At 30.1% G+C, this 14949-nt stretch overlaps 1 protein-coding gene across 1 annotated transcript; it reads left to right on the top strand.

Annotated features, from left to right (window-relative positions):
- Positions 1–5399: 5399 nt before the first annotated feature.
- Positions 5400–10888, top strand: LOC110626779 (2,3-dimethylmalate lyase-like). The gene is made up of 5 exons (XM_021772855.2): positions 5400–5781; positions 7344–7555; positions 8423–8704; positions 9816–9938; positions 10507–10888. The coding sequence occupies exons 1-5, from the start codon at positions 5619–5621 to the stop codon at positions 10639–10641; spliced, it is 915 nt and encodes a 304-aa protein (XP_021628547.1). The 5' UTR covers positions 5400–5618; the 3' UTR covers positions 10642–10888.
- The last annotated feature ends 4061 nt before the right edge of the window (positions 10889–14949 follow it).

Genomic DNA, 14949 nt, shown 5'->3' with positions numbered 1-14949 from the left:
AGCCCAACCTGTGGGAATCAATTGATCCAAGACCTTTTGATTTTTTAGTTCATATGGCAGGGAGTCTGTTTAAGCTTGAAGGCATTATTGTGGGCCTTCTCCTTCAGAAATTATCTATCTTCTTAAAATAGATAATCCAAGACTCCTTGAGAAGTCACCATCTGCATTTGTAGAGAGAGTAGAAAGATGATACACATTTTGATCCCAATGTCCTGCCCATATCTGTCACCTTCATAAGGCACTCCTGCTTAGTCAAGAAAAAATGGAAAAGGAGAGCTAGATTTGCTAAACAGGGACATAATTTGTAGGAGCCATGATTGCTATTGGAACTGCCAGGGGATTGGGCAACCCCAGGTAGTTTGAGCTCCACGGGAGCTCACGCAGAAGTATCGTCCTTCCATTGTCTTTTTAATGGAAACAAAAAATAAGCAGAAGTATTTGGAGTCTTTGAGAAGGAAAGTAGATAAGAGTTTGACGAATCATTTCTATGTGGATCCGGTTGGAATATTATAGATATCAAATTGAACAAGTTTTGTTGTAATATTATAGATATTGTGGTGGAAACTAAAGGAGATAATTTATGGTGGCATATGACTTTTATTTATGGATGTCCGGTTAGAGCAGATAGAAGGAAATTTTGGGACTTTTTGGAATGTATTTCAATGCATGGCAGGGGAAGATGGCTTTGCATAAGAGATTTCAACTCCATTTTTGGATCAGTATGAAAAGAGAGGTGGAAATGTTGTTACTAAGTCTCAAATTGCAGATATGCATCATTTTATGGACAGTAACTCTCTTATGGATTTAGAAAGTAAGGGCCCTTATTTTAAATGGCTCAATAAACAGTATGGTGGTATTGCTATTTTGAAAAGGCTTGATCCCTGTAGCATCTGTGGAGTGGAGGGAGTGTCATGAGAAAATGATGGGATCAGATCATAGACCAATCCTTCTGTTTACTAAATGGCAACAGATGAAGGAAATGAGATTCTTGTTTCAGTTTGAATCAAAATGGTTGCTCCACTCGGACTGTCATAATATAATTTCAATAGCATGGAAGTACAGCATAGTGGCTCTCCAATGTTCTCGACCGTCCAGAAACTGAAGAATTGCAGGATTAAATTGAGCCATTGGAATCATAAAGTGTTTAAAAGAACTAAAGCTGAAATTCAGAGACTCAAAGTAAGATTAGAGGAGTTATACGACAATCTGTTTGATGAAGAAAATAAATTCCAAAAGCGAGCCATTTAAATTCGTTTAAAGGAATTATTGCAGAGGGAGGAACAATATTGAAAGCAAAGATTCAAAATCACATGGCTGACAGAGGGAGACCGAAATACGAAATTCTTCCACTTGACCACAATTTAATAGTGACAAAGAAATACAATTGTTAAATTAAAAAGTGTGGATGGATGTTGGTTCTCAGAGGAGGAGATTAACAAGGAAATCCAATCGTTTTTCAAAAGGCTATATACCAGGGTGAATATTGATAGGGCTCAAGAAGTAGTGGGTCTTCTTCCTAGAATTGTGAATGATGAAATGAATCAGACTCTTCTTGTTGGTTACAAATGATGAAATTAAGAAAGCTCCGGGGCCAGATGGATTCTTTGGTCTCTTTTTTCAACATCATTGGGACGTTGTGGGGGTTCAGTGTGCTATGCTGTTAAGCACTTTTTTGTTTCGGAGTTTATGTTAAAGGAGCTTAATCAGACTAATATTATTTTAATCTCCAAATGTAAAAATCCTTCCTTTATAAATGAATTTAGGCCTATAAACCTGTGTAATTCCTTTATAAAGTGGTGTCAAAAGTTTTTATTAATCGTTTAAAACCATGGATGGATATGTTGATTTCTCAAGAACAGGCAGCTTTCATCCTTGGGCGTTTGATTCAAGACAATATCACAGTGGCTCATAAATCATTTCTGTCAACAATTGAACAATATGGTATCTAATTTTTGGTGGGGAAGGAAAGAAGCTGAAAAGAAGATACATTGAGTGAGTTGAAAGCAGCTTTTTAATTCAAAAGATAAAGGAGGTATGGGTTTTAAGGACTTCCATTGTTTAATTTAGCCTGTCTGGGAAAGCAATGCTGGAGATTAATTAATAACCCTTCATGTTTATGGGTAAGATCGTTAAAGGGTTTTTATTTCTCAAATTATGATTTTTGGCATGCTGGAAGATCAAAGAAGGGATCGTGGATTTGGAATGACTTCCTACAGGATGGGAAGTCTTGCAGGATGGAGTGAGGGTAAATATAGGAGATGGGACAAGTACCATGATTTGGGAATATCTTTGGATTCCACAATTGGAAAGGTTCGATATTCAAAAACTCAACAGAATTACCAAAATGTGTTTATGGTTTCAGATCTTATTGATCATATTAATTTCAAGAACTCAACATAACTCGCAATTCTTAGAAAATGCTATAATTAACTCTGACATTTTATATTATAAAAACTAATAATCGCAGAAATCAAATATTCTACCTTTTAAAATTTGAAGGATATGGCCAATACATCTTTGATTTATTTTTAACACATACTTTAATTTATTTTAATAATTGAATAATTTATTTGGATGTAAAAAAAAATATTGAAGGGTTTATATAACTGTTAGCTACTACTTTGGAGCCTATATATCCCTTTTTACCTAATTAACACGTGGTAGAAGTAACCCCATTGAAATGCATTAGTTTATTTTTTCATGAAAAATTTATTATTTAATTTATAGAAAAATTAATTAACTGATTTCTTAATTTTGAAAAATATATTAAAAATACTTTTAAAATTTTAAAATAGAAATCTGTTAATTAATATTAAATATTTTATTATTTATTTTAGGTGGTATAAAAAAATTTATTAGTTAATTTTTAATTTTATAAAAATACTTATTTAATGAATTATTCTTATTGAATGTATTTTAAATTTTTTTTACAATAGTTAACTACTAAAATTAATAAAAAAATTAATTAATAGAACTTTTAAAATTTTATAGACATTTTAATATATTTTTGAAAATCAATTAATTAATCAATAGATTTTAATATACTATAGATAGTAATTTTCTTTCTTTTCAGAACATACATTAAATGTGTAAAGTAATAAAATTTAGATATTAAATAGTAAATTAGCAAAATAAATATAAAGAAGAGAAAGGAAGAGGGTAAGTTATACTATAATTTTTAAATTTTAATATAATTAATTAATTCATCTTTATATTTTTAAAATTAAATATTTAAATCGTGATTTTTCATTCTGTTCAAGGACTTCTACAACTTGTGCTAGATTTTGCTTGGTTTCTACTAACAACTGGTCTTGATCCAATGCTCTGTAGAGATACTAAGAAATCATTGCACTGCAACTCAAAATTATTTAGTTAATTAATTAAATTTTTAAATTTTGATTTTAGTAAATTGATGGAATGCACTTTTTTTTCAAATTCTGATTTGGGTATTTATTGTAAACGTAGATGGAAGTAAGCAACAATCAGTTTAGGCAAAATCCAAGGACTGGACTAGGAATGTAAACGGGTAGGGTACCCGATTATATATAAAATTTTCGAATCCGTCTCAAATCCGTTTAGTATTTTAATTTTATTATTCATACCCGTTCCAAATCCATTTAATAATACTCACATAATACCCGAACCCGACCGAACTAGATTTTTTTTAATTCAATTCAATGATAAAAAATTTAAAGATCTGGATACTTATCTTCCTTTTCTTATACACCACATGAATTTAATTTCACAACCATTATTATACATATTAAAAAAGAATGAAGCAAAAACTGTTATCAGCAATATCCAAAACCCACAACTGACATTTAAGAGAAATTTGAAAATCCAAAGTAATGAAGAATATAGCAATTCATATTAAAAATTAAGAAAAAAAAAGAAAGAAAAAGAAAAACAACCAGAATATAAAAAAAAATATATGAATGCTTATTATTATTATTATTATTTTCAATGTTTATGTGGTTACCGGAGGAAAGGAAGCAAAGAAGAGAGGACGGACACAGGGGAGCAAGGTAGAAAATAATAAGATCGACTTTTTTTTTCTTTTCTTTTTCTTTTTGAGAATACTGTGAGAGATGTGGTTACCCGTGGAGAGTGGGACTGTGGGAGATGTCACCGACCGGAGAGAGGAGATATCGCTGACTGGAGAGAAAGGAGACGTCGCCAGGGAGAGAAAGGAGACGTCGCCGGTGCCGATGCCGATTGGGGTGCCGGCAGTCAGTGAAGTGGGGAGAGAGGGACCGTGGAAAGTTGGACTGTGGGAGATGTCACCGACCGGAGAGAGGAGATATCGTTGACTGGAGAGAAAGGAGACGTCGCCGATGCCGATGCCGATTAGGGTGCCGGCAGTCAGTGAAGTGGGAAGAGAGGGAAGGGAAGTAGGGAGAGAGGCGCCGCCGACGGAGAGAGAGAGGTAAAATGAAAAATGGAATCAGTAAAATGAAAAATGGAATGAGGGATTAGGGTTAGTTTGTTAATATTGGTAATCGGGTTCGGATAATGGATATTCAATCACTTAATTCCGAATTCTATCCGAATTCGAGACGGGTAAAATTTTTTAAATTCAAACTCGTCCAAATACATTTTATAAAAATTTAAATCCGTTCTAATAAGATGTGGGCGGATCGGATATCCAGAAAAAATCCGCCCGACTGACATCCCTAGACTGGACTTGGAAATTAGCTGCCTAAGGTAAATAGCTGTTGTTGAAAAAGGAGAAATGATAGTAAGACTTGTAATAAACAAGATTTTAAAAAAGTCAAGACACAAGACCCTTCTATCCAATTGGAAGCCTTACCATTTGCAAGCTTTATGAATAAGTTTCATCTCGGGTTTTCAAAGGTAATTATAATATTATATTTTTTAATCAATTATTAGCAAACCATTATTCTTTTGATTATATTTTAAATTTAAAAAATTTTAAATATAAATTAAAATATTAAAATTAAATAATATTTTTTAATAAATAATAATTTAAACAATTTATATTAAAAAATTTTAAATTTATATTTAATATTTAATATGAGTAAATTAATTTAAGTTGTAAAATTTTATATATGTATTTCTTTATTTTTTTATTAAAAATTAAATTTTACCTTAATAATTTTATGTATATAAATAAATATTTTTTATGAATTAAATGAAATTAAAATTATTATTGAAAAAATAAAAATTTAAAGCAGAAATTTCAATTTACATGGAATAAAAAGTTAAAAATTTAAATATTTAATTTTAAAAATATAAAAATTAATTTATTAATTATATTAAAATTTAAAAATTAAAGTGTAATTTGTCAAAGAAAATTTGGGTATTAGATTCGAAATTCTCACAGACTTTTATATTATTACGAGATTGCCACCATTGATATTTTCTATGTAAATAAACAGAGGTTAGGTTGAAAAGTACGAGCCGCTAAGTCTCGATCATCCGGTGTGAACTCTCTATCTGCTGGAGCTTGCAGTTGCAGAAATTATCGAGTCTCTCTTGCTAAATCCTATACCTCTCCCAATTCATTCTCTAATTCGAATTTCAATTCTATACGGTCACTTTTCATCCCTCACAATCTAACATTTCAAAAATCTGAAGCTACTTTCTCTACGACAAGGATGTCTCAAAGCGTGGTAACTTGCTCTGCCGAGAGAACTTCTCCGGCCAAGGCGCTGCGCATGATTCTTGACTCGCCCGGTGTCCACCTGGGCCCTGCTTGTTTCGATGCTCTTAGTGCTAAGCTTATCGAGAGAGCGGGATTCAATTACTGCTTCACTAGTGGTATGTGTTTTCTATTTGTTTCTATGATTTATGCAGTTTTTTAATGTTACAATCAAAATCAAGAAAGGGATTTGCTTTTATTGGGATCGAACAGAGAGAGTTCTTGTTCAAAGGATATGACATGGGTGAAGTACAAGTCCCTTAATTTTCTTGCAGTTTACTAATTTGTCCTTATTTGGAAATTACTCAGTTAAAACAAATTTATCTCTAATTCTTCTGTTAAAAAAAATCATTAGTGCCCTTGAATATTTTATATTTTTTAGTCCTGTAAGTTGCATTAGTTAATCTATATAATTCTAAATATTCATGTTGTTCAGTTGATATTTCTTCGACTGGAAGGCCAAAAATTTTTTTGGGTAAATTTGAAATAAGAATGAATTAATAAGTTTTCTACAAATATGGGGACTTGATAGTAATTTTTCCTTATGGTATTCCTTAACTTTAGTGTTCACTTGTTCTTCATTATGGATGCAAATGTTCTTGACCTGTATCTATGGCCTCGTTTGGTTCAAAATGGTTGGTTCAAAATGGTTGGTTCAAAATGGTCTAGTTCTTGGAAGTTAATTTATTGGGAAGTACATTTCCATGAAGTTATTTTTTAGGAAGTATAATTTAAATGCATTTGGTTGGTATGTTAAATTTTCAGGATGTAAATGAAGTGTGATTATAAAAATAATATAAACATCTCTACTCCAAATATATATATAATATTTAAAATATAATATTCAATTTAATAAAGAAAATTATATATTGACCAAATACTTAAATTTTGAAAAGTAAATACTCAACTCACATAATAATCAATATATTATTTTTTTTATGATAATAGTAATTATGTTTAATTTAATTAATTTCTTTCTTTATTTGAATGAATATATAACTTGAATAAAATTATATTATAAAATTTCTCACACATCATTGTCTATCAATAAACATAATCTTCAATTTTCTACTAATTTTCACCTAAATACTTAATTATGAAAAAAAAAACAAAAAGGGTAAAATAGAAAATAATGAAAGTAACTTGAAGTTACTTGGATTGGGAAGAAAATTTACTTTCCTTATAGAGGGAAAGTAACACAAAACAACTTTCCGGGAAGTTATAAAATTATGCCAACCAAATAAGTCAACATTTCATACTTTCTGGGAAGTAGAACTTTCCTTTCTAAGTTACCCCCAACCAAACATAGCCTATATAATAGTCTTTGATATGAACAGTTAGGAAATGGATGATCGGATTGTTAGATGTAAATTTTTTTTCATCAGGATTTTGTTATGGTACTGAGTTTATTGCAGCTTGACAAAGGAAAGTGCTACTAATGCTACAGGGAGATAATTGATCTAATTTCGTTGAAGTGATTGGAATGCATGAATCTGATGATTATTTACCATCAGCATCGGATGCAGTCTAAATTTTTTTATCTGTTAATCTCTGCATATTTGATTGAATTCCATTATAAGGGTCTGTGTATGGTAAGTTTGTTTCCTTGTGTACTTTGTTTTCTTGTGTAGTAGTTTCAAAGAGAAACAAGTTTATTCACAGTATTTTCTCCATCCATTAGGATTTTCAATATCAGCTGCTAGATTGGGATTGCCTGATACTGGATTTATTTCCTATGGGGAAATGGTGGATCAGGGGCAACTAATCACTCAAGCTGTGTCAATTCCTGTAATTGGGGATGGTGATAATGGCTATGGAAATGCCATGAATGTCAAAAGAACTATCAAGGGATTTATAAAAGCTGGCTTTGCAGGAATCCTTCTTGAAGATCAGGTTTGTATTATTTAAATTTTACCTATACGCAAGCATGCATACATATATTCCTGATTTCATTGCTTAATTTTTCCTTGGTTTTCTTTTTGATTCTCTCTCTATGTCCATAAGTTAATTAGCAAAGCTGGAGGAATTTGCTTTGATGTGGTTTCAAGTAAAATGAAAAAATTGAAAAGTGATTTTCACATATTTACATATATTAGTTAATCAATATAATGAACCACAAGTCTAAAAATAATAATAAGTGCAATGAAACATATATTTTGATATGTCAAACTTGTAGTTCTATATCCATATTGATGAAAACTAAATGTAATCTAAGGTTATTTTTCCTTTTACATAATTACTAAAAATTGAGAAAAACAAAGTAGAACTTAATCTTAATGTCAACGTAATTATTATGAGGGAACAAATTATTTGAGATACATGGGACAACATATCACATCTTATTGTATTTCAGGTTGATAAAGAAGTAGGGAAAAAAAATTCATTTGTTCTCGATGTTCAAAATAGTACCATTCTATATATAATATGCAGATGTAATTTGAGTGTATAAATCTATTGTTTTATTTTGTCTCAGTTTTTACGTGTAATATGGAGATGTAAATGGATAAATCTTTTGTTTTTCTTATATTTTGTCCGAGTGTCTGGCTGTGAACTTGAAAACTTGAATTACAGTCTTCAATTACTTTCTAGATAATATTATGGATAAACTAAATAGTACCAGATCATTAGGCCTGACCTTCCTTTTATTAGGTACATGTGTCATATTTTTTATTTACTCGAACCAATATTCTTCCAGTCATTGTTTAAGCTACAAATAATTTTTTTTCCTATTAATGTTGCTTTTGAATCTGACCATGTAAGGTGTCTCCGAAAGCTTGTGGTCATACACGTGGTAGGAAAGTGGTGTCTAGAGAAGAAGCAGTGATGCGGATAAAAGCAGCCGTTGATGCTCGGGAAGAGACTGGCTCAGACATTGTTATTGTTGCACGAACTGATTCTCGTCAAGCAATATCCTTGGATGAATCACTTTGGAGGTCAAGAGCTTTTGCTGATGCTGGAGCAGATGTTCTTTTTATAGATGCACTAACTTCAAGAGAAGAAATGAAGTCTTTCTGTGAAGTCGCTCCCCAAGTTCCTAAAATGGTACAGATTGTTTCTTTAGTAACACCATAAACTTATAATATCTTTTGAGTAATTAATGTCTTTATGTTATATCTGTATAAGTGATTTCATCATGTCCCAGAAATATTTACGGTTAGATTCAATTATGTGGATATTAGGTTTATCAATAGTTCTGAAACAATGATCCAAAATTTTATCGTTTTTCACTTTTTTCCTTGGTTGGAATCCTTTTGGTTGCCTTTTTGGGTCATGTACCTATTCACATAATTAATCATGTGATAAAAAGTGGTTTTTATTGATGATGCAAATCGTGATTTACTTCCTTGTAGCTGGAAAGAACAAGGTATTCAACACATTAATGGTCCACTTAAGTTGTTCATATTGATAGGGTTAAGAACTTGAGAGGAGTTGAATTGAAATGACATTGTAATGTTGTATTGAATAAATGTTTCCCAGAAGGGTTTCACTGAATTACTATGAAATACTCGGTCGCTCTTCACTCTACTTCTTAATACGGAAGAATAATGATCAAGAAAACAACAAATCCAGAAGGCATAGCACTGGCCAGCAATATGCAAGAACAAAACAAACAATATTTTTCACACCTTCTATACTATTCTTAATTTCTTGTATCTATGTATAGGTTCCTCCTGTTCACATGGTCTCCTCACATGCTATTCTGTTTCTTCTCCTGCACTTGCCAATTCTCTCTAACTATTTCTTCTTTCCAGAAGTTTCTGCCAACTCATCTTCCTTAGCTCCAGCTCCTTTGAACCTTCTTCTAGAACAAACCTTCAAAGTACTAGGTCTTCTACCACATGTTTTTCACCCGATCAGTATCAGGGATAGATTCTTCTCTCGAAAGGCATATTCTCTAATGATGAGGTGAATTACTGTCAAACATACAGGGCACCTGCAATGAATAAAACCCAGAAGACTTTGCTGAAGCATATGATATTCATAAATGTTGTGGGAGTTACCTCTGCTATCACTTTAAATAAGTTCTTGGTTAGAACTTAAATTTTATTAGCATAATTAAAGAATGTAACGGTGTATATGAATGCAGTTCTGGCTGTTCGAGTATTGTGGACCAGGTTTTGGATGCTGATAAAGCTTTTGCATTGCTATGCAGGCCAACATGCTCGAAGGAGGGGGAAAAACTCCAATACTTAGTCCATCGGAACTTGAGGAACTGGGATATAAAGTTGTGGTTTACCCACTTTCCTTGATCGGGGTAGCTATACAAGCGATGCAGGTCATATTTCTAAACCTTTGAAAGAAAGAATATTTGTGTTTGAACCTTCTATCAAACCTTTTTCCATTGGATGAATAATTATGGGAAAACCCGATTTAATCAAGTTTAACATGAAACCATTTCTAAAACATTCATTAGTGCTGATCCTTTTCTGTTTCTGACCTATTCTGTACATAATGCATCATGCTTAACTGCATAAAGTAGTATAGTAAAGATGTATGGCTTTTTATATTTTCATTATACAAAGAATATGAGAATATAAATATTGATAATATTGTTTTGCACTGTTTGTGTTACATAGACATGAGATTCTGGGGATACCAGTCCTTTATTTATTAGTCTGATGAATCTTAATTTAAGAACAGCAACTTGGGGTGAACTTTCCAGTCGTTGTTTGATTGGGCATTACAAGTTTTTGCTGTATTTGAATAAAGAAGCATCAACTTCTTCCCGGCTAGGTTGGTTGTTTGGTGAAACCTAGAAAACATGAGAATCTATATTTGAATCTGAAGATAATAATTAACTGAAAAATGCATAAAAATATAAAGTTTTTACTGCTTATTTTCAGGATTCGCTAACTGCCATTAAAGGAGGTCGGATTCCCCCACCTGGAACGATGCCAACTTTTGAAGAAATAAAGGAAATCTTGGGTTTCAACCTTTATTATGAAGAAGAGAAGCGGTATGCTACCAGCACAAGCTAGATGCTTAGGCCAGGAGGTGAGGTAGAAATGAACCTTTTTCGCCTACACCAGCCCAGTTTATATATGCACTATGTACTTGGAACCCAAGATATTTTGGTATTCTAGCATGTTAACTGTCAAAACTTAAAAGGTGTTTTTTTTGAGTTATTTGTGATAATAATCAGTAATGGATGTAAAGGGCAGACAGAATCGGTTGCTCCTCTAAAAGTTTTTAATGGGAATATATTAAATAGGAGTTTGTTCTTAATATACTGCTATTTTTTTTTTTTTTTTGTGAATTGGGATCGGGATTGGGGATCGAGAGTTGGCGGAGTAGAATCTGAGATCTCTCATATTTACTCAAATCTATTTACTACTAGATTAAGTATGTGAGTGCAATGTACTATTATATTTAACTCTTCGTTTTAAAAAAAAATAAATTTTATTGATTTAATTAAAAAATTAAAATTATATTATTTTTATCAAATTTAATTCTAGCTAAATTATGATTAATTTAAATTTGTTAAATGTATATTTTATTTTTACTGAATGTAAATTCTGTGTTGATGAATACTTTAGCCTCGGCATTGACTCTAGAAGTTTAAATGCCCAAGTGGCTAACCTAAAAAGTTAATCTGCTTTGGCCCAAAGGGGTATTGCTGATAGTTATGTTGATGTGTGTATAAGCTTTCTGCTTTATGTATTTTTAATGTATAAAAATTAATTAGTAGATTTTTTTGTAATTTTAAATAGTAATTATTTAATGAATAAAATTAATGAAAAAAATAATTAATAGTTTTTTAAAAAATATTAAAGATGTTTAATATATTTTTTAAAATTAAATAATTCATTAATAAATTTTTTTTATATTATATTATAAAAATTAAATAGTAATATAATTTGTTTGAAATATAAAGCTTATAATTCAATTTAAATTAAGCCCTTATTTTATTAATATTGTAACAAACTAAATCCATAATTTAATCCATCAAACCTATTATACTATAAAGATACCAACGCAATGTGGCAGTACCAAAGTTTAATATAAAAATTTACCAATAGTTCATAAATCATTTATTTTAATACATATAAAATTATTTAAAATTCACTGATCTTTTTCTTTACCTTGGTCGTAAATAAATTAAATTAATTATTATAATAATATAAGTTAAATATATATAATAAAGATAAAAAAAAAAAAAAAATCTTCTACATTCTTTGCTTATTCCACTTAGAATATTCTTTGACAAAAACATACTCAAATCTTGGCTTTTTCTTTTTAATTGCTAATTCAATTTGACTAGAAGTAAAATCATATGATAGTTTTGGATCTGATAACAATTACAATGGAGAAGAACCAATACTCAAAATGAGTAGAAAACTGCAGCTATCTTCAATAGTGGAGAGATCAAGCTTTTTTTAAACATTTCTTCAAGCTTCTTAGACAAAGAGCTCTGAACAAATACTAGACTCTTTGGTTTGGATTTTTCAATTTTTGCCGTATTTTCTAGAAGGTTGTATTTGGAAAACATGAAAAAAAAAAAAAAAAAGAATGTATAATAGCTGGAAAGGAAAAATCATTAATTAAAATAAAGCTTACTTATAATCGCTTTTTATAAATTCAACAATCTCAAGATTCTCTGAATTAACATGAATTTCTGTGGATAGAGTGCTATTAACACTGATAGCATCTGAGTAGAAGAAAAATAATTAAATTTCATATTATTATTTTTAAAAATATATTTATTTATTTAAAATAAAATAAATACCTTTGAAACATTTAACTCACATGTTAATGAATGCAATAATAACTGGATATATTTTTCTTTTTCAAAAATATCAAAAGTCAGAAAATTAATTGCTACTTTTTCCCGTAATGTAATATTTATCTCTTCTTACCTATACTCAGAAAATTCACATGGAATAAAATCTAAAAATTGAAATTGACAAATCATTAGAAAAAATTTCATAAATTTTACCTTGTGTTTTTTATTTTGCTGTCATTTTCTGATCGATTCTATTGTCCATTCACACCATTTGAACATGACCAACAAAACCAACTTGTCCAAGAATATCTATATTCAACAAATAATTTACTTAGTTAAATTATTGCAAATACATTGAAATAATTAGCTAATATTGTATCTCTTGTTAAGAAAAATTAAATTAAACCTATAAAAAATTGCATCATCACTATCTATTTTATTGATTTCTTCAAAATCTAGAAAAGGAAACCGATCAATGAAATTATCGTGTCATCTAATTTAGCTTTTTTAATAAAAGCATTTTGCATTAATTATGTGATAGAATGACGACTTAATGTGTAGTTCCTTTAGTAAGATAACACAATAGAGCTGTGTTGTGATTGGTCCAACGGAGTTATGCTGTGATTGGTCCACCTGCAAGATAAAAAACGTAAGGTAATTAGTGTTTACGGCAACCATTCCGATACTTAAGTCAGTAAGTTGAAAAGAATGACAAGTATAATGTTTAAAACTCAAGAGTAGTTGTGTAATAAAATAGCGTATCTTTATCTCTTTAATCACCCGCTTTTATACTATAAGAGGTGATTAATCATATCATTTTCTGATAATTTGGTAATGATGTAGCTAGCTAATTGATAAGAGGTCTTGCTGGCTAATTGGCCGGGAATCCCACGATTACAAGCATAACAGAAATCTACTAAATTACCTCTAACGGTAACTTAATATGAAGACTTGACCTACTCTAAATTGGGCGAGTCTTGATGAAGAGTCGAGCACCTCGATCGTCCGAGCCTTCCAATTATCAAACCCTTACCACGTAGTCTTATTTTACGGTGACAGCTCATAACCTGCGATTATTGTGTAACATCAAGTATCAAATGGTAAAGTAATCTTTATTCCTCTTCTTGAAGTGACTCTTGATAAAGCAACATATAATTGACCATGACAAAATACAGATGTATTTAAATAAATTTCAATACATTTTAAGGTTTGATCTTAGCTTTTATTAATGGTCATATAATAATAAACTCTAACTGGAAATTGTCTTCTTTTTAAAATAAATGACCATCATTCATGACTCTCCGATAAAATCATTTTAGGTATATATACTTTCTTGCAAAAGAACTGGTTATGATAATTACAATAATTACACGCTTTTCTAGAGTATTTATTTTTAAATTTAATTTATGTTGATGGAGGCAATTAAATTCTAAAGTGTTTAAAGATTATACAAGATATGTTGTCTCTAATTCTTCGGAATTTGTTGAAGTTTTACAAATGAAATAAAAGTTATAGTAAATTTTTTCTTTAGACACCATAGACAATATTTTATTTAAAATTTATTTCATCAACAATTTCATTAGTTGGAGTTATAATTGTTCTCTTTTTAAGATATAAAAAATCATTGTGCTTTTCTTAAAAATTCTCTTAACTGCATAAATTACATTAGTCAAAGCATCATCGTAACTTGAAATAATCAAGTTATTTGGTATTTGTATCCAAAATTTCTCTTTATCTATATGAGGCAATGTAATTACCTCACTAGCACCATCTCTTGTGGATAAAATCCAATCCAAAAACCTTTTTTTACTGTCTCTAATATTTACGGTTAATTTTTCGATACATTTAATATATCTTTTTTACTTCCATTAACAATAACATATAGTATCTATCTAATATCACATCCTAATAATATAATTTTTCCATCATATGACTGTTCTAAGATAAATTCATCATTTGCTAAAATATCTCTCAAATACTTATCAATGGCTTCAAAATCGTATCTATGATTCATAGGCATTTCATTCTATATTATTAAAGAACTTTAGTGTATGAGTGCAGCTAATTGAGTACCTTTTTTGATGTCATATGTTTAATTTTCATTTATTTTAATAAAAATTTTTAATTTTGAATGAGCTGTTCATCAACTAGATAAAAATAAAAATGAAATACCATTACCTAACATCCCCTGACAAAGCAAGTAGATTGATATGTATGATATACAATGGAATTAACTTCTTTAATTTCATCAAAATTTTTAGGATTCCTCATAACATTTAATAACATTCTTAAATAACAAAATTCTTCAGCATTCGAATGAACATATGGCATTCATCCTATGCATCAACCTTGTTTTTTTTTCTAGTCCCTAGTTTATCTTTTCCTTTCATACCCAATGCATTGAAATTCAATCTAAGTCAATGTGGATGCATTAAGGGTGAGTATTCGGTCAGTTCGGTTCAAAATTGAATCGAACTGAATAAACCGAAAACTGAAGTTTTAGTATTTATAAAAATCAAACCGAACTAATTTTGGTTAGAAACCGAATTAAATTGAACTGGTC

The sequence above is a fragment of the Manihot esculenta genome, chromosome 11 (genome assembly GCF_001659605.2).
Source record: "Manihot esculenta cultivar AM560-2 chromosome 11, M.esculenta_v8, whole genome shotgun sequence".
NCBI lineage: Eukaryota > Viridiplantae > Streptophyta > Magnoliopsida > Malpighiales > Euphorbiaceae > Manihot > Manihot esculenta.
Note: the sequence above shows the minus strand (reverse complement) of the source record. Positions and strands in the feature narration are given on the sequence as shown.

What these genes read in the sequence shown, in the direction of transcription:
- LOC110626779 (XM_021772855.2), top strand. Translation starts at nt 5,619, where the DNA reads ATGTCTCAAAGCGTGGTAACTTGCTCTGCCGAGAGAACTTCTCCGGCC. An exon ending in CAATTACTGCTTCACTAGTG is followed by an intron (nt 5,782 to 7,343) that starts GTATGTGTTTTC and finishes TCCATCCATTAG; the next exon opens with GATTTTCAATATCAGCTGCT. An exon ending in CTCCCCAAGTTCCTAAAATG is followed by an intron (nt 8,705 to 9,815) that starts GTACAGATTGTT and finishes ATTGCTATGCAG; the next exon opens with GCCAACATGCTCGAAGGAGG.